The sequence below is a fragment of the Eumetopias jubatus genome, unplaced genomic scaffold (genome assembly GCF_037043125.1).
Source record: "Eumetopias jubatus isolate StellerSeaLion01/CBP00866 unplaced genomic scaffold, mEumJub1_p1.0 scaffold_6, whole genome shotgun sequence".
In the NCBI taxonomy this organism is placed as follows: Eukaryota; Metazoa; Chordata; class Mammalia; order Carnivora; family Otariidae; genus Eumetopias; species Eumetopias jubatus.
In genome coordinates, this window is record NW_028274812.1 from 148,753,309 (window position 1) to 148,776,484 (window position 23,176).

The 23,176-nt window shown below is 55.0% G+C and overlaps 1 protein-coding gene across 1 annotated transcript; it reads left to right on the forward strand.

Annotated features, from left to right (window-relative positions):
- Positions 1–828: 828 nt before the first annotated feature.
- On the forward strand, positions 829–22,639 carry LOC148164224 (voltage-dependent N-type calcium channel subunit alpha-1B-like). Its single transcript, XM_088024401.1, is given in 12 exon segments — positions 829–956; positions 6,903–6,999; positions 10,005–10,113; positions 15,992–16,099; positions 16,605–16,717; positions 17,728–17,855; positions 19,211–19,328; positions 19,448–19,465; positions 19,515–19,631; positions 21,018–21,225; positions 21,461–21,701; positions 22,108–22,639. Coding segments are annotated over 12 exon segments (1,917 nt in total).
- The last annotated feature ends 537 nt before the right edge of the window (positions 22,640–23,176 follow it).

A 23,176-nucleotide genomic window follows, 5' to 3' on the forward strand; every position in this document is an offset into this window, starting at 1 on the left:
TAGATGCAGAACAGAGATTGCTAGGGAACGGGAGAAAGGGGAAATAAGTGAGTGACTGCTTACTGTAGGAGGCATTTTCTGGGGTGATAAAGATTTTTTGAGGGGCACCTGAGTGGCTCAGTCATCAAGCGTCTGCCTTCGGCTCAGGTCACGATCCCAGGGTCCTGGGATCGAGTCCCGCATCGGGCTTCCTGCTCCACGGGAAGCCTGCTTCTCCCTCTCCCACTCCCCCTGCTTGTGTTCCCTCTCTCGCTGTGTCTCTCTGTCAAATAAATAAATAAAATCTTTAAAAAAAAAAAGAATTTTTGAAACTAGAGAGGTGGTTGCATAATATTGTGAATACACTAAAGCCCCCGAGTTGTACTCTTCAAAATGATTAAATGTATGTTATGTGAATTTCAACTCAATTAAACAAAAAAGAAGCTGAGCTTTTGGCCTCTGGAGTCCAAAGTACTAACTCCAAAGTCACTGTTTTCCTTGAAGACTGGCTAGGTGGGGAAGAGGGTGGTGATGGGAGGTGGGGCAGGAGGGGTGCCAACATGAATTAGGGTAGGGCAGCAGAAGCAGGGAGTGGGAGGGGCCTGGGTTAGTTTGCGGGACCCAGAACCCCGGGGTAGGAGGCTGGCTGCTGCGGGGGCTGGTGGTGGTGGTGGTGGTGCAGGGGAGGCCCAGAGGCTGGGGGGAGCAGGGCTGGACGGGCTCTGGCTGAGTCAGAGTGGCCTCCACTGCCATGATGGTTTCGCACACACTTTGGCTGGAGGGTAAGGGCTAGCGTAGAGGGCGGGCTGAGGTCTCTCTACGTCACCCCTTCTCCTTCCTGTCCTGCAGATGTTGAACCCCTTTGTGGCCGTGATCATGGACAATTTTGAGTACCTTACACGGGACTCTTCCATCCTAGGGCCTCACCACCTGGACGAGTTCATCCGGGTCTGGGCTGAGTACGACCCGGCCGCGTGGTGAGTGGCCCCCGTGTTCCGTGGTCCTCAGGGTGGTCCGTGCCACGGATCTCGGGACAGGGCTGGGTGGCTTCAGACCTGTGTCATGTGGCACAGGTTTTGTCAAACCCCTTCAGGTTTTGGCGGGGTCCGCAGAGGGTGGTGCCAGGTCCCCTTCTAGGTGGCACGCTCCTTCTCATGCCCACAGTGCTCTTACACAGCTCCCTGGGCTGAGAAATGCTCTGTGAGACCCTTAGTCCAGGCTTAGGAGGTTCCAAGGGGTCTGTGAGGCTCAAGTCTCTTGCCAAATGGGAGTGTACTGTCTCCTCACAGGTCTGTCACATGAGGGGCGTGGAGGGCTCAAGGGAGAGGGTGTGGACACAGCAGGAGGGCCTTCCCTTGGGGCCTCACCATCCTCATGAAGCTTGGAGGCCTTCATGGCAGAAATGACATTCTTCCCGCCGATGGGCTCAGGCCTCTCCCTCTCTGCCATCTCTTGGGAACAGGAGCCAACATGCACCTGTGTCCCCAGCCCAGGCTGCAAATAGCGGGCGCTTGGTGAACTTTCACTGAAATTAAAGGAGCTACCAGGAAGGGTCTAGTATGTTGAAGACCCTTTGGTCATGGTGGGAAAGGGTTACTGTGTTGCATTAAGTGAGGGGTAGTTTGTTTCCAGACAGAGCAAGTATGTCATGAGGGGACTGGCTTGCATTAGAAGGGTGTTCCGTGATCCATGGGAGAGTCCTGCACACCCAGGACACATACTCTTATCCTCGGGGCTAGCAAAGCAGCATGGACTCACCATCTGCCCATTTGTCTGTTCCTTCATCACTCGCTTCTTCATTTGCTTATTCATTCATTCATTCTCTCAAGCGGATACTTGAGTAGTTATTCAGGGCATGCTCTCTGCAAGGCCAACACAGGACATGGAAGGGCCAAGACACCTGGCTGCTGGGGAAGGCACAGGCCGGCTCATCGCCTCGCTCATGGTGAGCGCTCAGCAGACATGAATGTGAATGAACCAAGTGCATCAGTAAACGGATGGGCATCCGTCCCTTCTCACGCTCGAAGGGAATGAGAAGACTGTGAAGATGGGGTGTAGCCACTTCCCACCTCCTCTCTCCGAGGCTCCCAGCCTGCCCGTGTCCCCCTCGCACAGCTCTGTGTTTGGTCACCCCTTGCGTGGTAGAGGCCTGGAGGAGATGGTCAGTGTCGTCGTGGTGAGGACCCTACTGCCCACAGTTTTTCCCTAAATTGGAGCTCAGCAAGGGGATTGCTCCAGAGCTCTCTGACCCTCAAGCCCCTGGGAGCTTGGCTGGGCTCCCCCACCCTCCTCTCATCCAGCCTTCCCGGAGCCCCTACCCCATCATGTGAGGATCCAGAAGAGGCTGTATGAGACCCTTCCCAGGCTGGGCAAGTCCTGAAACCACTGGTAGCACCAGCAACCCTAGGGCATTTCCATTCCTGTAGTGTCTCTGGGTGTTTTCCATTGTAGTGAAAACTGAATAATTTTCACGCAGTGCAGAACAAGCATGGATTTATTTATGTTTCATGGTGTAGGTGACCGTTTTTGTGGCCTCGGAGACTCCTGTCATTTTGCTGATGCGTCAGCACATCGGCCCTGCAGTGCCCAGTGTCATTCTGGGTCAGGGGTAGGTGTGGGTTCTCTGGTCAGGAGGGCCCAGTCAGGTCAGAGAGCAGGAGAGACTCCAAGTGAGGCAGGCTTGAGGCTCATTCTAGGAGGGTCATCTGCACTGTGGTCTCAAGAGATGCTGCTGTTTCTGGGCACATTGTTTCCAGTATATGTGCTGCCAAAGGGAGGACCGGGCACGTTGTTTCTAAAGGGTGTGTTACAGGGAAGCAGAGATGCTGTATGGGCAGTATGTTCATAGGTGCACGACAAAGGCAAGTCAGTGCAGGCCTGTGAGAGGGGAGGACTTCCCCCCAATCTTTATGAACTGTAGACCCAGGGCTTCCCCTAGTCCAGCCACAGGTGGAGCAGAATTTGGACATACAGGGAATGGACTTGGGCCAGACTGTGGTTTTGTGATGGTGCACAGGGGGCTCAGACTGTTTCCCAAATCCAGAGTTCTGAAAATGGGGCCTCTGGAAGGCAGGGGCCATTGGGAGTGGGGTAAAGAAAGTGCTGTGGAAGAGTAGACAGCAAATATAAGCGTCACCCCAGAGGTGGCATCTGTGAAATAGCACCCAAGACCATGGTCCAAAAGTAGCATAAATGTGACCCGCAAGTAACACTCAGACTTGCTGCTCCCAAGTGGCCTGGGCTGAAAACATAGCCTGCCTCCAGATGGCAGGGGATAGGGGAAGGCCCAGCAGAGGCAGCTGAGGAGACTGAGTCCTGGGCACAGGACCGAGGGTGCTTTGAGCCCTTCCTAGCCTCCGTGGCAGATGTAGGGATGTGGTCCGCTTTATATCCCAGGTGGCCACTCTGCTGTCTCCTCGTTCTTGGAGAGACTTAAAGAACAACAAAACTTTGTGAAATTTCCCAAGCTTTCATATGTGTGTATGGCTCTGTGGGTGCGTGTTGCATATGTGCACGGGTGTGTTTGTGTGCACATGTGGCATGCATACATGCATGTGTGCAGCAGACATACATGTGTGCATGTGCGCACACGCACATGGTTTGTGCGTACACGTACGAGTGTGCACAAGTGATTGTGCAAATGTGCGAGTGCGGTGCATGTGTGCACGCGTGTGTGCATGGGTGTACATGCACATGGTTTGTGTGTACGCGTATGAGCGTGCACGCGTGTGTGCAAATGTGAGTGCAGTGCATATGTGCACGTGTGTGTGCTTGTGTGCATGTGTGTGAATATGCAGCAGACATACATGTGTACATGTGCGCACACGCACATGGTTTGTATATATGCGTACGCGCGTGCACACGTGATTGTGTGCAGGTGTGTGCAGTGCATGTGTGCACGTGTGTGTGAATGCACGTGTGCATGGGTATACACGGGCGTGCATGCTTGTGTGTGCACATGTGTGTGAGCGCAGGTGTGCATGGGTATGTATGTGCACATGTGCGTGCACACATGCCTGCTGTGGGGAGATGAAGAAGGCATGGGGTTGTTGCTTTATGGTGCCGCCTTCTCCCATCTTCCCCGTTGCCTCACTTGGTGAAGGGTAGAGAGTCAAGAGGAGAATCACAATCACACCTGTAAGTGATCTGTCTACTCATCTTTGTGTTCATCCATCTGCCCAGTCAACATTCCTGAGCATCCGCCGTGTGCTGGGGACCAGGGGTGTGTAGGTGAAGCAAGCACGTGCTCTCGGGATGCTGAGTCCAACGGGACTGTGGGAGAACAGAGGAGCCATAGTGTGAGCCCGGGGTGTTCGAGGAGGGAGAAACCCCATCTGGCCCGTGAGTCAGAGGAGGTGGCATTTGAGCCAAATGGAAGAGGGCAGGATGGATTGAGCTCTAGAGAAGAGGTTGGGGCCGGGGCTGAAGAGAAGGGGGTGTGATTGTGTCTGATGGAGAAGAGAACGCATTGCAAAGGGGCTGGAAGGGCGGCTGGGACAGGTTGAGAAGGTCTTGAAATTTGGGATAAACAAGGAGCTTTGACTTTGCTTTACAGACAGCGAGGACAGTTTTTTGCATTGCAGTGACAGTATGGTGCCCCCACTTTCCATCTGGTGCCGTGTGAGGGATTCGATGGTGGAAGAGAGAAGATGAGCCAGAGAATAGGCTGTGAATTGGGTTGGGTGATTATTGGGACTGGGGGCTTCACCATGCTTCCAGACCCTTCGTCATGATCCTTTAGGTCCAGTGAGGTAGCAAGCACCTTGGGTGAGGCCAAAGTGGGGCTTCCTCTTTCTTCCCTCTTTTGCAGAAATGACTTGGAGCTGACTGGACAGGAAAGAGAAACGTCGGTGTTGGCCAGGGTGGCCGCCCTGGGACTAGGGGGTCCTTAGCCGGGCCAGCAGACTCCAGGAGATGCAGGAGGTAGAGACGGTCAGGAGAGCCAGGCGTGGGGTCTCCAGAACTCAGGGAGCGAGAGCAGGGGCTGCCAGAGAGGGTGGGCGAACAAGACCCGGGGGGAGGCTGGCCAGTGGTTGCAGTGCGTGCACAGTGGGGGCTTGCGACAGGGGCCAGCACTGGTTCTGTATGGTGTGCCTCCTGCCCGCGTCAGGCTCTGGAAATGGTCTTGGGATTGCCCTGCCTCCCGGGGCTTTCTGAGCCCCAGGATTCCCTGCAGGGAGCTGCCCATCCAGCCGCCCGGCTCCTCTTCCTGTCGCAGGCTGGGTGGGCGGGCGGGACGGGCTCATCGTGTCTTGGTTGCCATAACCTGTGACATTTCCTTTCCACTTGCCGGATTCATTGTAAGGATACGTACAGTTTGTTGCGTTGTATTGCGCCACCCATCGGCTTAGGGAAGAACTGCCCTCGTAGGTTGGCCTACAAGGTTTGCAACTCAGAGCCTCCATGGGACATACCCTTCCCTGCCCGAAATGCAAACACAGCGCACACTCCCTGCCTGGTTTGGGAATGAGGACACCTCACCTCTCTTTCCTCCTGCCCTGCCCTGCCCCGCACTGCAACCTCCTGGACGCTCTGGTGCCCCATCTGATCTCCCGACCCCTCCCGCTGGCTGGGGAGAGGCCGCCTTCTGAGGCGGTGCACACGAAGCTTGCTGGCTGGGCCTGGAGGGCAGGGGTCGGCTGCTGGGTGGGAGCTGGGGGCCAGGCCCTGCCTGTGCCCGAGGAAGCAGCTGTCTTTCCCGGCTTTGCCTCCAGGCTCTGCAGGGTGGGCTAATGGTCAGACAGGCTGGAGGCCAAGGGCCCCAGAGGAGGAGCACATGGGCACAAGCAGGCCAGGAGGAGCGGCCCCTCCCAGTCTGAAGAGCCTGACAACCGAGGGGCTTCTGGTCCCTGAGGGAGGCGAGGACAGAGGCAGTGGAGGCCCAAAGACGGGCCCTCCTGCTTCACCTCTGGATTGATCCACTCAGCCAAGGCTGGGAACCCTGAGAGGAGGGCCAGGCCCTGGGGCAGCTGTGCCTGCCAGGAAAAAGCTGTTGCCTTTCTCTCCTGGGTGGCCTGAACCCGACCTCGTCTCTGGGACCCCAAGCAGGTCCCATAGGCAGGTGTCCCCAGGGGTGGAGATGAGGCTGCAGGCCTGGTGGCCTGTCTACCTCGGAAGACACAGTCATCGGCCCCCAGACACCTCCCTGGATCCGCAGCCTTGTCCCGTGTGTTGGGGCCAGCCCTGTCCCTGGTGTGGACAGGAGGGTGCAAGAGTGGCTCCAAGCCACACCCCACCCCAGCTGCCCACCACGCCCCTGCCCCCTCCACCCCCCCCCCCCATCTCCCATTTCCTGCCTAGCCCTGACTCCCAGCAGCAGCCCCGCCCTGGGCGGCCTAGGGCGTCTCTGGGCTTGGAGCAGGACTCACCGGTCAAGTTTGTCTCTAGAGCCTCGGGCCTCCCGAGCTCTAGTTTTCTGGCTTGTTGTAGAGTTTTCTCCACTTCTTTAGCCTCTAGGCTAACTTGGAAGCAAATTGAGCGTGACGGAAAGCTATGTTTCTGCCGTGGTTCTCGGGCCGGCCTCATCAGTCACGTAATTCTGTCTGCCGGCTCTCCCGGCATGGTGAAACAGCTCTTCTGATTTGGCATTATCTGTGGTTTCTAAAAGTGTAAAATCAGAAGTTGACAACCCAAAGCCGCCCCGATGCAGCCCTTCCTCATCCCTCCATGTTCATTAGCTCAGATGTCACCCCTGCCCGCTGCCCTGCGTGGGGCTGGAGTGTGGAGGTGAGGCTGGGAGGGGCAAGGAGGGGATCGGGTCAAGCAGAGAAGTCCCTCATTTTACGTATTTTGACTTTTGGCGTGTAATCGGACGCTGGTTAACTGGATCTGTTTTCTTGTCTGCTTCCTCCCCCCACCCCCTCCCGCCGCACCCCTTCCTGTGGACCCCACCCTGCCTCTGCCTCCCTGGGCCGGGTGTCCAGTGGGCGCATCAGTTACAATGACATGTTTGAGATGCTGAAACACATGTCCCCACCCCTGGGGCTGGGGGAGAAATGCCGTGCCCGAGTTGCATACAAGGTAGACCCCGACCCTGCACCCCGAGGCTGGCTGTGCTGGGGCTGGTCTCCCATCTCCTCTCGGGGCTTGTCCATCTGTCTGTCTGCCGCTCTGCTGTCTCACTGTTTCTTCCTTTTCTCTGCTCCAGCCATGTCCTCTACCTTTCCAGACAGAGGGACACAGATACCATGATGGTGTCTGCACCCGCCCCTTGTGCCCGCAGGTCTGCCCCCTTGAGAGCCCCTGAGAGGCTCAGGAAGATGGAGCTAGAGCCCTCCACCTGCCTTTTTTCCTTTCCTTCTCTTTCCCAGAAATGAGGGGACAGACCACCTTTCAGACAGAAGCTGTTTTTGTTCCGGGCTCAGGACCGCACTCAGCTTCTCTGTCCCATAAGCACCTGATGAGGGTGGAGGTATCCAGCCCTTTGGGTCTGAGCCTGGGGTAATAGGGGCCTGCAGGGCCTCTGGCACTTCTGAGGAACCCCCACTCAGCTCCGCACATGCAGAACTTCCCCAGGTCTGGGCTGCTGTCAGCCTTGGGAGGCAGCATCCCCAGGGCTTTGTAAGTTCCACAGCGGGAAGGAGGCGCTGTGGCATTAAGAAGGAAAGGATGCCAGGGAGAGGCGTTCTGCTGTCATTCCTGGGGCTTCAGAGACTGCTGCAGGGTAAGGACAGGTAGTCCCACGCCCCCTCCCTCCATCGCTGAGGAGCCCAGGAGGCTGAGCAGCAAGGAGGTGGTAAACTGAAGGACATCTCCAGGCCTCCCTCCTTGGGGGGCGGGCAGGTCACATGGCCCAGCCCCAAGCCTGCTCCCACCTGCCCCATGTGCCCTTTGGTGTGTAGGCACCTCCCATCCCTCCAGCACCACCCCCCACCCATTGCGCCACACCGAGAGCCCTGCTGCAGCTCCCATTGCTCCCAGAAAACAGAGCCAGCCCGAGTCGTGCGGCTCCACCAGCATGTGTCTGGAGCCTCTCTGCCACCGCCCTCTCTCTGAGCGAGCTTCCCAGCAGAGCTTTCCTCTCTCTGGTTCTGTCCGTGCTGTCTGTCTCTGTGCTCTCAATCTGGGCCTCCCTCTGTCACCTGGCTCAGCACAGCCTTTGGAAGCTAAGTGGCTCCTTCAGGCCATCGGCAGATGCCTCTGCTGTCCTCCTCAGCCCTCCCCTGCCTGGCATGCATGTTGCACCTACCTGAGGCCTGCATGCAAGACTGTAGCTTTGTTTCCAAGGAGGAGAGTTCTGTCCACACTGATACCTGGGGCCAGGCTGGGCATGCAGGGCTCTGATGGGCTAGCCTTTAGGGCCCCTCCCCAGCTGTGCTGGCCAGTTCCAAGGTTCTGGTCATGAATAGACCAGGGGAGGCCTCAGGGTGGGTAGGAATGGATGGGCTTGGGGAGCTGGGGAGGGTCCAGGAGATGCTCAGGGTGCTATGACCAGGAGGTCCTAGGCCCAGGGCAGAGATGCCTGTCTGTTTCCCCTGGCCTTGTCCTTCTGCCACTTCCAGAGATCCCTGCCCTTCTAGGGCCTGGACAGGCAGAGGAGAGCCTCTGGTGAAGGTGCCCTGGACAGAGCTCTCTTCTTTTGGAAATCACCTGCTTGCTCCCCCTTCAGGCTGGGACCGGACTCCCTGACTTCCCTAGAGAGGAATCCCTCTGCCTCTCCTCCTGCCATTGGTGCTGGTCTACAGGGACCCTGTGCTCTGGAAAGCCGATTTTCCTGGTGTGCATCACAAAGGTGATGTGTGAGGTCCTGGGACCATGATTCGATGTGCCAGGTGGGGCTTCACCAGCATTCAGGGGGGCAGAGTCTGGGCTCGTGTCTCTAGCCACCTGGTCTCTACTAGGCCGAGGATTGGATCTAGGGCCCAGACACTGGGGGCAGGGCTGGGGGCCGGGCTGGGGGCCCCCCCTAGAGGGGAAGAGAGGCTGCTCTGTCATGGGATGTGGGCTTGGCAGAGGACAGGCACAACCCGGGGAGTGGCCCTGTGCCCCCTTCTCTAGCTCTGTCTTATGGTAGACGAAAAGAGAGTGGTGAGAGAAGACAGGTGGGTCACGGTGCCCCTAGGGCTCTACCTCGTCAGCTAAGTGACCTCCCAGGCTGAGACCATGCCAGACACACCAAGGGTACTTTTCTTCCTGGACACCACCTAAGTTCTCAGAGCCTCAGGCTCTGGGCAGCTGCTGGCTATACCCGGAGGTCTGCGGTACAGACACACATCTGTCTCCCGCTCTTCTGTCCTTGAAAAATGAGGAGAGAAAAGGGGCTGTTCACCTGATGCGGAAACAGGGAGCAAAGCAGCAGGGCACTGCTCCCAGTCTGGTCCGAAGTACTTTTACTCCTGTGCAATGGCCCTGAGCCTCTCCCTACCAGCCTCCACGCTGGCCCTGTGCAGTACCATCTGTTCTGGGTCTTTCTGACTGGAAGGTGCTGGTTGCCTCTTCCAGGCCCCCTGGCTGGGTGGTGAGAGGCAGAAGCCTTCCTGGGGTGAAGGGATGCCTCACTGGGAGTGGGAGCTCAGAGCTGTGCTCTTGGCTAACCCGCCCCTTGTCCAGTGTTCCAGGCTGCCGGTGGAGGAGATGACGTTGGGCAGAGCTGTAAGGACAGGGGTCTTCCCTCCTGTCTGTGGGCCATCCCAGGGTGCCTCGCCTCTGTTCTGCAGCCCAGATCCCTCCCTCTTCAGCCCAGGCCCCACGCCCCTTATTCCAGCCTTGGGCAGGGGTCCTTCTGGCTAAGCATGTGCCTGTTCTTTCAGAGGGATCCAGGCTTCTGGCTTGGTGCTATGCTACAGTCTTTACCTGGACTTCTATTTTTCCGCAGCTAGGAGAAGGAGGGACTGCTCCAATGGGGGGGTGGTCCAAGGGTGAGTGTGAATGCTGGCAAAACTCCCAGCCACCCAACTTTGCCTGGGCGCCTGCAGAAGCCACCCCCAGGAGGTGAAGCCCAGCCTCTAGGGGCCTCCAGCACCTTGTAGTCCTGTGGTGGAGGGACCCTGGTAGGCCTGGCCCTGACCTGCTCCCCTTGTCTCTAGCTCCTGGTTCGCATGAACATGCCCATCTCCAATGAGGACATGACCGTCCACTTCACGTCCACGCTGATGGCCCTCATTCGGACTGCACTGGAGATCGAGCTGGCTCCAGGTGAGCAAGGCAGCATCTGGGGAGGGCACCAAGCCAGGACCGGGCGGTCCTCAGTCCAGAGCCACCCCAGGTGGGTGTGCAGGGAAGGGGGGTGAGGAGGCTTGTCTGGAGACGACCAAGGACAGCTGCTCATGGCGCCTCTGTTGGGCACTGACCTCATCCCCTGATAACCGCCCTGCCTTTGAGCCTTGTAATGATCCCATTTTCATGTGCGGGAGCTGAGGTGCAGGTTAAATGACCTGTCCAGGTTACCCAGAGCATGGGACGGCAGAGCATAGGTTCACGTGAGGTAGCACCCTTCCAGGGTGCAGCGTCTGTGTGCCTTCTGTCCGCTCCCCGTAGTGACCCCGGGCCCTGTCCGGTCCTCTCCTGAGCTGACTGATAGGACTGCATAGCCTGTGCCAAATCTAGGAGAGAATAAACCTCCAGTGTATCCTGTCCACCTTCACCCTCCTGTGAAAATTAGAAAAATTAGAGCCACCAGAGGGGATCTGCACTGTCTCTGCCCCCACACCACCCTCCTGGCCGCACTCGAGCCTTGAGCTCAGCCATTTCGTTTGTAGCGGATGAGTCAAGGCCAGTCCCGTACCCTGCCCCCCTTGCCCTCTAGGTCCCGTTCTCATCATCTACCCACAGATGTCATGCCAGAAATTCTGCACCCTGCTTCTTGCCCTGTCAGTTTTTCCTCCCTATTGGATTCTTTGTATCAACATATAAACAAGCTATGATCTCTCCCGTCTTTAAAAGGTTTTCTGCTCCCTCCATTGGCTTCCCTGTGTTTATTCTTCCCCTCCTCGCGACCAACTCCTCGAGAGACTGGTCTGTATTGTCTGTCTGGTCTCTCTTGTTCGGTCTGCAGGTGGGTTTCCACTGCAATGCTGCTGGAGCCACTCTTGCTGAGCTGTTCGGCGACCTCCGTGTGCTCGGTCCTCATTTTACCTAATCCACAGCTCAGCCTTTCCTCCGTGGCCGCGTCCGCCCGCGGCTCGGCCCTTCCTCCGTGGCCGCGCCCGCCCGCGGCTCGGCCCTTCCTCCGTGGTCGTGTAGTTCTTCTTGAATCCCTTTGATGTTTCCTGTTCTGTTTTCTCATGTCTCCCATCCTCTGAATGTCATGGTGCCCCTCAGACTGTTCCCTTTGCCACGTTCGTCATTCCACCTATTTTCATGGCTCTAAATACTGGGAATTCCAACTTTGTGTTTTTAGTGCAGGCCTCCTCCTGAACTCCAGACCTGCATTCTGCATTCTCATGTGAATTTTTACTGTCTCCACTGGGAGGCCCAGGAAGCATTCCAAAGTTCACTTGCCCAAACTTGATCGCCACGTGTTCCCCATGATCTTTCCCGTCTCCATCAGTGGAAACTCTGTTCTTCCAGTTAGTCACTCAAGACAAAAACCTCTGGAGTCATTCTTACCTCCTCTTTCTTTCTTTCTTTTTTTTAAAATCCTTTTCCCAGTTTTGATCCATATATGATCTCCTGTCATATCTCTTGACTCCACCTTCCTAATATACCAGAATATGATCACTTCTATGTCCTCTCCCACTGCTAGCTCCTGGTCCAAGCCCCTCTCTCGGGTCTTGACTCGATTCAGACTGGTCTGCCTCTGTTCTTGTCTGCCTGCAACAGAACAGCTAGAATGATCATGTTAAAAACCAAAGCAATAAAATTAATAAACCTCTGGCTAGACCAATCAAGAAAAAGAGATAGAAATAACCAATATAAGGAATGAAAGAGAGAACACCACTACAGGTCCTGCTGCCATTAAATGGATAACAAGGAAATTTTATGAACAACTTTCTGTCAATAACTTCAACAACTTAAATGAAATGGAAAAATTCCTTGACACCAAATATCAAGCTCATTCAAGAATGGATAACCTGAGTGGGTTAAAAAAAGGAAGAGAGAATCTGAGTAGCACTATAGTTATTAAAGAAATTAAATTATAGTTAAAAGCCTTCCAACAAAGAAAATCCCCGGCCCAGTTAGCTCCATAGGTGAGGTCCACCAAACATTTAAGGGGGAGATAATACCAGCTCTATATAAACTCTTCCAGAAAATAGAGAAAAAGAGGACATTTCTCAACTTACCATAGTGTGCTGACATTGCTCCTACACCAAGATGAGACAAAGACATTATAGGAAAAGAAAGTGACAGGTCAGTATCCCTCATGACTGTAGACACAAAAATATTCCACCCAGTTTTCTCAAACTGAGTCTGGCTGTATATATATCTGTTTGCTTGATGACAAAAGTAGGGTTTATCCCAGGAATGCAAGTTGAGTTCAAGTATAAAAAATCAATCAATATAATTTAATATATCAAAGAAGTAGAACTATATGATCATCTCAATAGATGCAGAAAAAGCATTTCACAAGAATTCAGTATCCATGATTTTAAAAATTCTGCATAGAGTAGAAACTGAAGGAAGCCCCCTCAATCTGATCAAGGATATCTATGAAAAACCTTCAGCGAATGACACACTTAACAAAGAAAGACTAACCCCTTTTTCCCTAAGATCAAGAACAAAGGAAGGATGTCTGCTGTCACCATTCTTGTTCAACACCATACGTTAGGTCCTAGCCATTGTAATGAGTTAAGAAAAAGAAATAGGCATACCAATTGGAAAGGAAGAAATAAAACTGCCTGTATTCACAACTGACATGATTATCTATGGAGAAAATCTGAAAGACTCTAAGAAAAAGTGAATAAAATGGAGGCATCTACGGGCCAAGGAATGCCAAGGATGGCTGGGAGCCACCAACATCTAGAAACGGACAAGGAAGAATTCTTCACTAGAACATTTGGAGGAGGCACGGTCATGCTGGACACCTTGATTTTGAGCTTCTGGCCTCCAGAACTGAGATAATAAATTTCTGTTGTTTTAAGCCATTAAAAAAAGTAACTAAAACCATCCCCAAGTATAGAGCAAGGTCACAGGATACAAGGTCAGTGTGCAAGAAGCAAATGTATTTCTATATATTAGCAATTAACAATTGAAATGGGAAAATGTTCCATTAAAATCACACCAAAAACATGAAGTACTTCTTTGTTGTTGGATAACTCTAAAAAGTATATATGTGAGATCTCTATGTTGCAAATTTCAAAACATTGAAAGAAGCAAAGAAGATCTAAAAATTAAGCACTGCATCATCTTCATGCATTGGAAGAGTCCATATTGTCATGATGTCAATTCTTCCCACATTCATCAACAGAATAAATGTTCACCCAATCAAAATCCCAACAGGTTTTTAGGTAGAAATGTACAAACAAATTCTAAAATGTATCTAGAAAAGCAAAAGAACTTGAATAACAAACAATTTTGAAAAGAGAACAAAGAAAACTTACTCTACCTGAATCAAAGACTTTCTATAAAGCACGTCAATTGAGGTGTATCGTGTTGGTGACAGGACAGAGACATGGGTCAGTGGAACACAATCGAGACTCATACTTACATTGCCAATGGATTTTTGATGAAGTTGTAAAGGCAATTAATGAAGAAAAGATAATTTTTTCAACAAATGGTACTTGAAAAATTTAGACAACTATCCAGAAAAGGGAAAAATCTTGACATTTAGTGTCTTAGTCTGCTAGGGCTGCCAATAACAAAGAACCACAACTGAGTGGCTTAAACACAGAAATTTATTTCTCACAGTCTGGAGGCTGAAAGTCCAAATCAAGGTGCCAGGAAGGTAAGTTTCATTCCTGGGCCTGTTCTCTTGGTTTGTAGGGTGGTCACCTTCTCACTGTGTGCTCACATGGTCTTTCCCTGAGTGCATACAGAGAGTGAATGAATTTTCTGGTGTCTCTTCTCATAAGGACACTAACTCTCTGGGTCAGGGTCCCACCCTTCTGACCTCATTTCACCTAATTGCCTCCTTCTCGGCCTTATACAGTCACAATGAGGGTTCCGGCTTCAGCATGTGAACGGGGGCAGCACACAATTCAGTCCATAGCACATACCTTTTACCTCCTACAAAAATTAACTTGAAATTGATCATAGACATAAATGTAAAATGTAAAATTATAAAACCTCTAGAAGGAAACACAGGAGAGAGATTTTGGCAATTTTGAGTTTGGCAAAGATTTTTGAAGACACAAAAAGCATGAGCCATAAAAGAAAAATTGAGAAATTGAACTTTATCAACATTAAAAACTTTTGCTCTTCAAAAAGACATTTAAGAAAATGAAAAGACAAAGCTAAAGCATTGGTGAAGATATTTTTGAACCATGTATCTGATATAGGATCAGTTTCCAGAATAGATAAAGGTCTGTCACAACTCAGTAATAAGAAAATAAACAACCTAATAAAAATGGGTAAAGGATTCGAATAGACATGTCACCAAAAAATATCTATGGAAGGCAAATAAACACCTATAAAGATGCTCAATATCATTAATCATTAGAGAAATCCAAAATGAAGTCTACGGCCATACCACCCTGAACGCGCCCGATCTCGTCTGATCTCGGAAGCTAAGCAGGGTCGGGCCTGGTTCGTACTTGGATGGGAGAAATCCAAAATGAAGCCATAGTAAGATAACACTACATGGTTATTAATACGACTAAAGTACTTTTCTAAATGACAATATTAAGTCCTGGTGAGAATGCATAATATGGAATTCTTGTGATCCTAGTTTGGCAGTTCCTTACCGTACGGCCCAGCCAGCCCACTCCCAAGTGGGAAGAAAAGAAAACATACATCTGCACAAAAACCTATATGCAAATGTTCACAGCTTTATTTCATAATCTCCTCAAAATGTAAGCAACTCAAATGCTCACAACTGGTGAATGGATAAACAAATTGGGGTCTATCCATACCACAAGGTAGTACTCCGCAATCAAAAGTAACAGGCTACTTATACACTCAACAACGTGGACTGAATCTCAAAGGCACCACGCTGAGTGGAGAAGTCCTACTCAAAAGCCAATACACCCGATGACGTTGTTTGTGGGGCATTCTGGAGAAGGCAAAACAGACCGAGATAGAAAACACACTAGGGATGGGACGGGGTGAGAGGAGGCCAAGGGGTCAGCTACAAAGGGAGCACAGAGGGACTTTGGCAGTGGGGCCATATACCATGACTCGATTGTGGGAGTGGATGTGTGGCTTTATGGATTTACCAAAGTTCATAGAATGGGATAACTGAAAAGGGTGGATTTCATTGTATGTACATTATACCATAGTAAACCTGATGCTAAAAAAAGGTCAGAGTATTTTATCCCTCTGCTTATCATGCTCTGCTGCTTCCTATCTCAACATCTGCTCCCTGCAGCCCCTCACCCCCACCCCCCGCTCAGTGAGCCTTGCCTTCCTGGCTGGTTGTGTGACACACCGAGGCCTTTGCACCCCCTGGTCCTTTTCTGCCTTCGGGGTCTTACACACACACCACCTTCTCATGAGACCTTTCCTGACTACCCTGTCCAAAATTTCAGCCCTCCTAATATTTCTCATCCCTCCCTACTTAAGCTTTTTCTGCACCCAACACACTAGGTTTTGAACTTACTGCCACTTTATTGTTGAGTCAAGCCACATGGTGCCACAAAGGCGGCTCCTTTGCTTTTGTTCCATCACCTAGAATAGTCCCTGGCACGGGAGGGTGCTCTCTTGATAGTTTTGAATGGCTGGACGAACAGCTGGACCGCCACCATATCCCTTCTCCACTCCCAGGGCCCACGCATACAGGCCTCTGTGTCTGCACGTGCCCATCAGGGACGCTCCGACAGCCGCCGTGGCCGTGCTTCTCCCCGCTCTGCCCTTTCTCCTGGCACGGTCCTTGCCCCATTTCCCCTCACACCACACCTCTCCCTGCCGGCTCCCCCAGGGGGCCCGTGAGACAGCTCCTAACATCTCTCTTCCCCTCCACACCCTTGTCCTGCCCCAGCCGGCACCAAGCAGCATCAGTGTGATGCAGAGTTGAGGAAGGAGATTTCCTCTGTGTGGGCCAATCTGCCCCAGAAGACCCTGGATTTACTGGTGCCACCCCATAAACGTAAGTGAGGGCAAGAAATTCTCCTTGTTCACCCCCCTTTTGTGTCCCACCCAGAGGCAGAGCCAGGAGGCCTGGGCCAGGGTGACCTCGTCAATAGTCTAGACTTAGTTTCCACCTGCAGGGAGAACGGTCTTACCAGTGGGTGCATAGGGACTGTGGGAAGGGATTCCCTGGGCTTTATTCTGTTGACCACAGTCACCCACATTCCTGGTGGGGGTGTATACTTAAAAAAATCCAGAGAACAGCAGGGAGACTCCTACAGTTAGAGATGAGGTGCTTAAAGATTAAACCCCACATCCACTTCATTGGGAGGAGATGGAGGGCCCTGTGGAGAGTCAGTACAGCTCCAGAGGACACGTGCTCAGTGTCCACAGATGCAACTTCGGCCAAGCCCTGTGCCCTTCCCTGAGCATGTCCAGGAGTCCCTGTGGTGGAGGCTGTTCCCTTGCCCCCCCCACCTCCCCTTCCTCCTCCACACCCCACCCTCTGTTTTCTCTCCCTCCAGCCGATGAGATGACCGTAGGAAAGGTGTACGCAGCTCTGATGATATTTGACTTCTACAAACAGAGCAAGACCCCCAGAGACCAGATTCACCAGGCCACGGGAGGCCTGTCCCAGGTATCGAGTTCCAGGATTTCCAAGAAGTAAACCTCAGACTCTGGCACCCGTCAGTTGTTTTGACGGCAGAGGAAACCCACATCCTTCCTGGGGATTGCACGGCGGGAAAAGGAAGATGAGAGGTTCCTACTGTAGCCTCACTCTCCGGCCCCAAAGTCAGAAACCCCATACAGCCTGCATGCTTTCCAACGGCTGGTCTCTTGCTGGTACTTGGGGCCCCCCTGACTTGGAGATTTAGTGTTCAGGAGCAGTAGACAAGGGGTGAGGACATGTTCCCTGGAGATCCCACTGTTTTAAGTGTTAGAAGAAAGAAGTTTGAAGAATATTTGAGGAGGTTGTTTGGGGAGGTTCGAGGAGAACCTGATTACCGTGCACATTGGCAGGGACCGGAGAGATTCAAACTGATGGGTCTAGGGTCATGATTTCTTCCACTCATGACTCTGACTGGGCTGGTTTGGGGCCCCATCTTCCTGACATCATCCTTCAAAGATAACAACTTTCCCATGCAGCCAAACCATCAGTGACCATACGTAGACTCTGTCTAGAAAGTTGCCTGGTGTTCGGAGCTTACAGGGACATTCACCCATCATGGGATGGGAAGTATCTGATGCCCACACCACATCCCCCGTTCCCCTGTCTGTTGCAGACACCCATCAGTGCCCCCCCCGCCGCCCCCCAAGCCCTGAAATGTCCTTAGAATTCTGCTCAGTCCAGGGCTCATGCAGCCTCTACCCATCAATCCAAGTTGATGATGAGATGAAACCTTTTACCATTTTTAATTGGATGAGGTCCCCAGATTTTGTAGGTAGGGATACTGAAGCTCCAAGAAGTGAAATGACTTTCCTGATGTCACTCACAGGCCAGGTTGGGAGTAAGCCCCCGCCTACCTCCTGTGTAGGGCTGGGGCAGGGCAGAAGGAGCACCAACCCATGCTGTGGGGTCAGGCCAGCTTTCTGGCACACCTGTCTGTGCCCTTAGAGCTCTTCCTCTTCCCTGCGTCCCTTCTACAGATGGGCCCTGTGTCCCTGTTCCACCCTCTGAAGGCCACGCTGGAGCAGACACAGCCGGCTGTGCTCTGAGGAGCCCGGGTTTTCCTTCGGCAGAAGAGCTCTGCGTCCCTCAGCAACGGCGGGGCCGTGTGAGTACCTGGCCAGGGTGCGAGGTGCACGGAGGAGGCAGGACTCCTGGTTTCTCCCCCTCCCAGAGGGGCTCCCTGTAGGCTGTGCTGCAGGACATGGAGCCCTCAGGTCCCATCACCACTTTGGGAGACTGGCCTCTCTGTTCCACCCCGTGCCCACCTCCCCCCGAATGGTTCCCCGCAGATGCTGCCTGAAAGCTAGTCCAGGCGGGCTGCTGGAGCGGTCCATGGTGGACTCCAAAGCTAATTCCCAAAACGTTACACGGGTGCCTCTGATGGCACTGAGGTCAGTGGATTTAGACAGTCGGTGGTTCCCACTGTCACCTCCCATTGTGCGTGCCCATTTCCCTTTCTAGTGAGGGGCCTCTGCCTCTGCTTCCTCACTGCCCGTTGAAAATGATTTGTTTTGACCCCATTCTGTTGACGGCCTGTGTGTGTCTAGTCTTCCTAACTCCTCTAAGACATTTTTCCTCAGATCTCCACTCCAGTAGTGATTTCTGAAGCAATTGTATTTTGTAGACAAATTGGTAACGTCCTTGTTACCTAACCCCTAACTCTTGCCACAATAATTCTTGGTAATGAACCACCCAAAACCAAGTGTTGCGAACTAACAGTCACCTACCTGTCTTGCACCGTGTGTCGCTGGGGGGTGGTAGCAGGCAGGCTCCTCTCAGCCACCCCCTCAGGGCCAGCAGAGTCCCAGGTCTGCTAACACCCTTATTGGCTAAAGAAAAACATTGGCTGAGCCCAAAGAGGGGGGCCTGTGCTCTGCCTCATCCAGCAAGGGCTAAGGTGTGGGGCCTGGTACCAGGCTGGGCACAGCATGCGTGTTTAGGGCTCCTGATTTCCTCCTCATCTGTACATGTTTGGACGTTTTTTTCTGCAGCCTAGTTGTGGGTCTTGGACTGTTAATCAGGTAGGTTTTCCTGAGTACTACACTGCCCCTAACGTAGTGGTCAGGGCCTGCTGTGCACCAGCGTAGACAGGATGTCCGCCCTCTGCGTCATGCATGCTGTGCACATGTGGCCTCCCACTACTCCTGGGAGGCCCTGTCTAGAGCCGAGGAACCTGCCGGGTGTCCCTAGACCAGCAAGCGGTGGGTCCAGACCTCCCTCGGACTCATGTCCGGGGGCCCTCTCTGCCCATCTGCTCTGAGCCCTGGTACTGGGTCCACATCCCTTGCTGTGTGGCCACTTGAGAGCCTGTACTTGAAGGGCCTCATGCATCTGGGCTGCTTCTAACCCAGAGTAGAAGGGGCCAGTATAGGTTCCTGGCAGGTTGGAGCCAGGTCCTTGGTGGGCCTTCCAAGGCCCACAGACCTCTGAGCCAACAGCACAATCCTCTCTTCTCTACAGACAAACCCAGGAGAGTGGCATCAAGGAGTCTGTTTCCTGGGGTACTCAGAGGACCCAGGAGGTACCCTATGAGGCAAGGACACCCCTGGAGCGTTGCCACTCTACAGAGATCCCAGTGGTGCAGCCAGGAAACCGGGGAGGGCTCCCAGGGCTGGGGAGCCAGGCTGGGGATGGGGGATGAGATAAGGATTGGGGTGAGACAGGGATGGTGGGAGATGGCAGGAGTGTGGCGGGGAGCCCAGGATGGGGGGGAAGGTGAGAGTGGGGTGGGGGCCGGTGTGACTGCGGGCTGCTGTATGCCCAGGCTGTGGACGTCCAGATGCAGAGCATGGCCCTGAGCGGTCCTGATGGGGAGCCCCAACCCGGACTGGAGAGCCAGGGACGCGCGGCCTCCATGCCTCGCCCGGCTGCAGAGACTCAGGTGGGTGGTCTGGGAGGGCCAGGGTCATGGGAGGGTGGGGGCGTGGGGGATGAGGAGCCCTGGCTTGGGGAGGGCTTGTGTCCCGCGTGAGGGCTCCCTACCTGCACTGCGGCCTGGACACTGTCAGCCCCGTTGGGAGCTCCCAGGACGATGGTCTCAAGAGGTGCAGCCAGAGTCCTCGGAGGCCTGCCAGGAATCCCCACCACCCACCGGTGCTCAGCCTCCTGCGGTGGCCCTGGGCCTTCCATCTCCCAGCCCAGTGTCCCTGACCCAGACTCTCCCTCTCTCTAGGACACCCCTCTCCCACGCCAGCCTGCATTGCCCCCCCGGCCCCCCCGCCATGCACACGGTGCCTCACAGCTTGGTCCTCCCTTTCCCCCATGGATGCTCTGGGGAGGACCTGCCCTGTTCTTTTTTTCTTTTAAAGATTTTATTTATTTTATTTGAGAGAGAGAGAGCACATGATGGGGGGGGGATCAGAGGGAGAAGCAGACTCCCTGCTGAGCCCAATGTGGGACTCGATCCTGGAACTCCAGGGTCATGACCTGAGCCGAAGGCAGTCGCTTAACGAACTGAGCCACCCAGGCGCCCGACCTGCCCTGTTCTTTCTCTGGACTCTGGAGGCGGCACCACCTCCATCCCCTGCTCCTTCGGGGATGCTTTGAGTACCGAGCAGGAAGCTCCAGGGCAAGGGGGCTGTGGGCCCATTCACAAGGACTCAGAGAGGGGCCTGCAGACCTGAGGCTGTGTCAGGGGGCCCTGCTTTCACTTCCTGGGATGGTGAGGGGCTTTAGAGGGGCATGTCCTCCAGCCGGGGACCTTCAGTGTTTGCCTGCGGCTGGCCCTGTCCCTGCCTCCTTTTGTGGTTCCTGGTTCTGCACATTCCAAATGACTTCATTCTCTAAACTTGTCTCTGCCTCCCATTGGTGGTGGCTCCCGCCCTCTTCCCCTTCCTGAGCCTGGCCCGCTGGGTGGCCAGCTTGAGGACGCCGAGTGGAGGCTGTGGGTCAGCTCCCCTTGGAGGGCCCCTTTCCGCAGGTCCCGATTTCAGCCCAGGGCAGGAGCCCCATGGCCCTGGCCCAGCAGAGCCATCACACGCAGCCACCCCTCAGGGTTCTCCCAGCCAGGCCCGCAGCCTCCCTCTTCCTGGCATCCTCCCTGTCCCCCAGGGACACTGAGGCCAACAGCTCTCTGGGCCCCGCTGGCAGAGACGGACAGCACCTTGTGCAGTGTGCTCTGGGAGAAAGGGTGGGCCTGGGTGGGGAAGAGCTTTCTGGGGAGAGGGAGGGGCCTGGTGGTTCCTGAACCCCAGGCCTGCAGTGCCGCCCTGGAGCCTGCCCCAGGCCCCTCTCTCAGACTGTGTGCCAACCCACATCCCACCCGCAGCCGGCCCCCAACACCAGCCCCAAGAAGTGCTCCGTCTCCACACTGGCGCCCCAGCGTCCCCACGTGGCTCATCTCTGCAGCGCTGCCCTGGACCGTGCCCCAGCCAGCCAGGCTCCGCTCCATCACCACCACCGCTGCCATCGCCGCAGGGACAGGAAGCAGAAGTCCTTGGAGAAGGGGCCCAGCCTGTCCGCAGACACAGATGGCGGTGCGTGCGGGGATCCCTCCTATGGCCAGGGCCTGAGGCATTCCTTTCTGTGCCTCCACCATCCAAATGGCTCTGAGTAGGGGGCTGTGAGTCCCAGGTCTGGGGACCAGGCAGGATCACCCACGCACCTCAGCTCTCCCCCTGGGTCCCCCTGCTGGCCCTGGGGACTGGGTCTGGGCTGGGGGTCTGTCTCCCCACCTGGCTCGCTGTGCTGACTTCCCCTCTTCCTGGCCAGCACCCAGCAGTGCTGCAGGGCCAGGCCCACCCCCGCGAGAGGGGCCCCCAGGCTGCCGGAGGGAGCGCAGACAGGAGCGGGGCCAGTCCCAAGAGCGGAGGCAGCCCTCTTCCTCTTCCTTGGAGAAGCAGCGTTTCTACTCCTGTGACCACTTTGGGGGCCAGGAGCCCTCGCAGCCCAAACCCTCCCTCAGCAGCCACCCCACGTCACCAACAGCTGGGCAGGAGCCAGGACCCCCAAGACCGGTAAGACAGGACCCCCCTCACTGCCCCTCCTCACGAGCCCCCCCCCACCATGCTCCGAATCCTCCTTCATGTCCTGGTTCCCAGGCCCGAGTCTGCGCTCCCCCCCTCCTTGCTCCATTCCTCCCGCACCAGCCCGATCCTCCCCTCCCAACTGCCCTGGACTGGCCTCTGGTCTCCCTTCTCCCTGAGCTGTGCCTGTCCCTTTGTTCCCCACTGGTCCCCAACCACCTCCCCAGGCCTACCGGCACCAGCGGCTTTCCCCCCTCCACCACACACCCTACGGATCCCCTCCCAGGGTGCCTGCCTCTCTCCATGCCTCACCCCCCACCTCCATGGTTCTCACCTGCATTGGCCTCTGGTCTGGGACTTTGATTTTTTTTTTCTCTGTTCTATTTTCTTGTTGGGTGGTGGTTCAGTGAATGGGAGCCCCTTGTTGCCAACATCCGGTGCTAGCACCCCTGGCCGTGGTGGGCGGAGGCAGCTCCCCCAGACTCCGCTGACCTCCCGTCCCAGTGTCACCTACAAGACGGCCAACTCTTCACCTGTCCACTTTGCTGGGGCACAGACCAGCCTCCCCACCTTTTCCCCAGGCCGGCTTAGCCGTGGCCTTTCCGAACACAACGCTCTGCTCCAGAGAGACCCCCTCAGCCAGCCCCTGGCCGCCGGCTCTAGGATCGGCTCTGACCCTTACTTGGGGCAGCGTCTGGACAGTGAGGACACTGCCCGCACCCAGCCCGAGGACACGCTTACCTTCGAGGAGGCTGTGGCCACCAACTCAGGCCGCTCCTCCCGGACTTCCTATGTGTCCTCTCTGACCTCCCAGTCGCACCCCCTCCGCCACGTGCCCAACGGCTACCACTGCACTCTGGGGCTCAGCTCGGGTGGCCAGGTTTGGCATAGCTACCACCACCCCGACCAAGACCACTGGTGCTAGCCGCACCTCTGCCGCGCGCCTGCTCAGTGGGCGCGTTCCAGCCGATGAGTTTTATCATCCACGCTGGACTCCCAGGGATGTGCAGGGGCACCGAGGCAGGGGCAGCAGCCCCTGGGAGGAGGGGCCCCGCCTTTGGGGCCAGCTGGGGGGAGGCCCCGCGGCTCCCCCCCACCCCCCCGCCCCCACCTCCTCTTTCGCGCTGGACCAATTCCTAAAGCCCTTTCGGAGAGGGACGTGGCTCTCTCTGTCCCCTTGTATGCTGCCTGCCTGGGTCTCGTGCCACAGACCCTACACGGGAAGTCACTGCATGTGCTGAGTGGGACCCTGTCAGTCTGAATCCTGTGTGATGGCTCCCAGCGTCTGGGGGGTGTGCCTGGGCCACTTTTAGGAGGTCTGGATCTGGTAGAGACCATCCTTTATCCACGTGTGTGGTACGGAGCCCGGCATGTTTACACGCCTGGCCAGATAAGACAGAGTGGATGGTCAACAGCAGTAGCCTCGGGAGCCCGGCCTGTGGCTCCGTGCATTCTTGTCGGC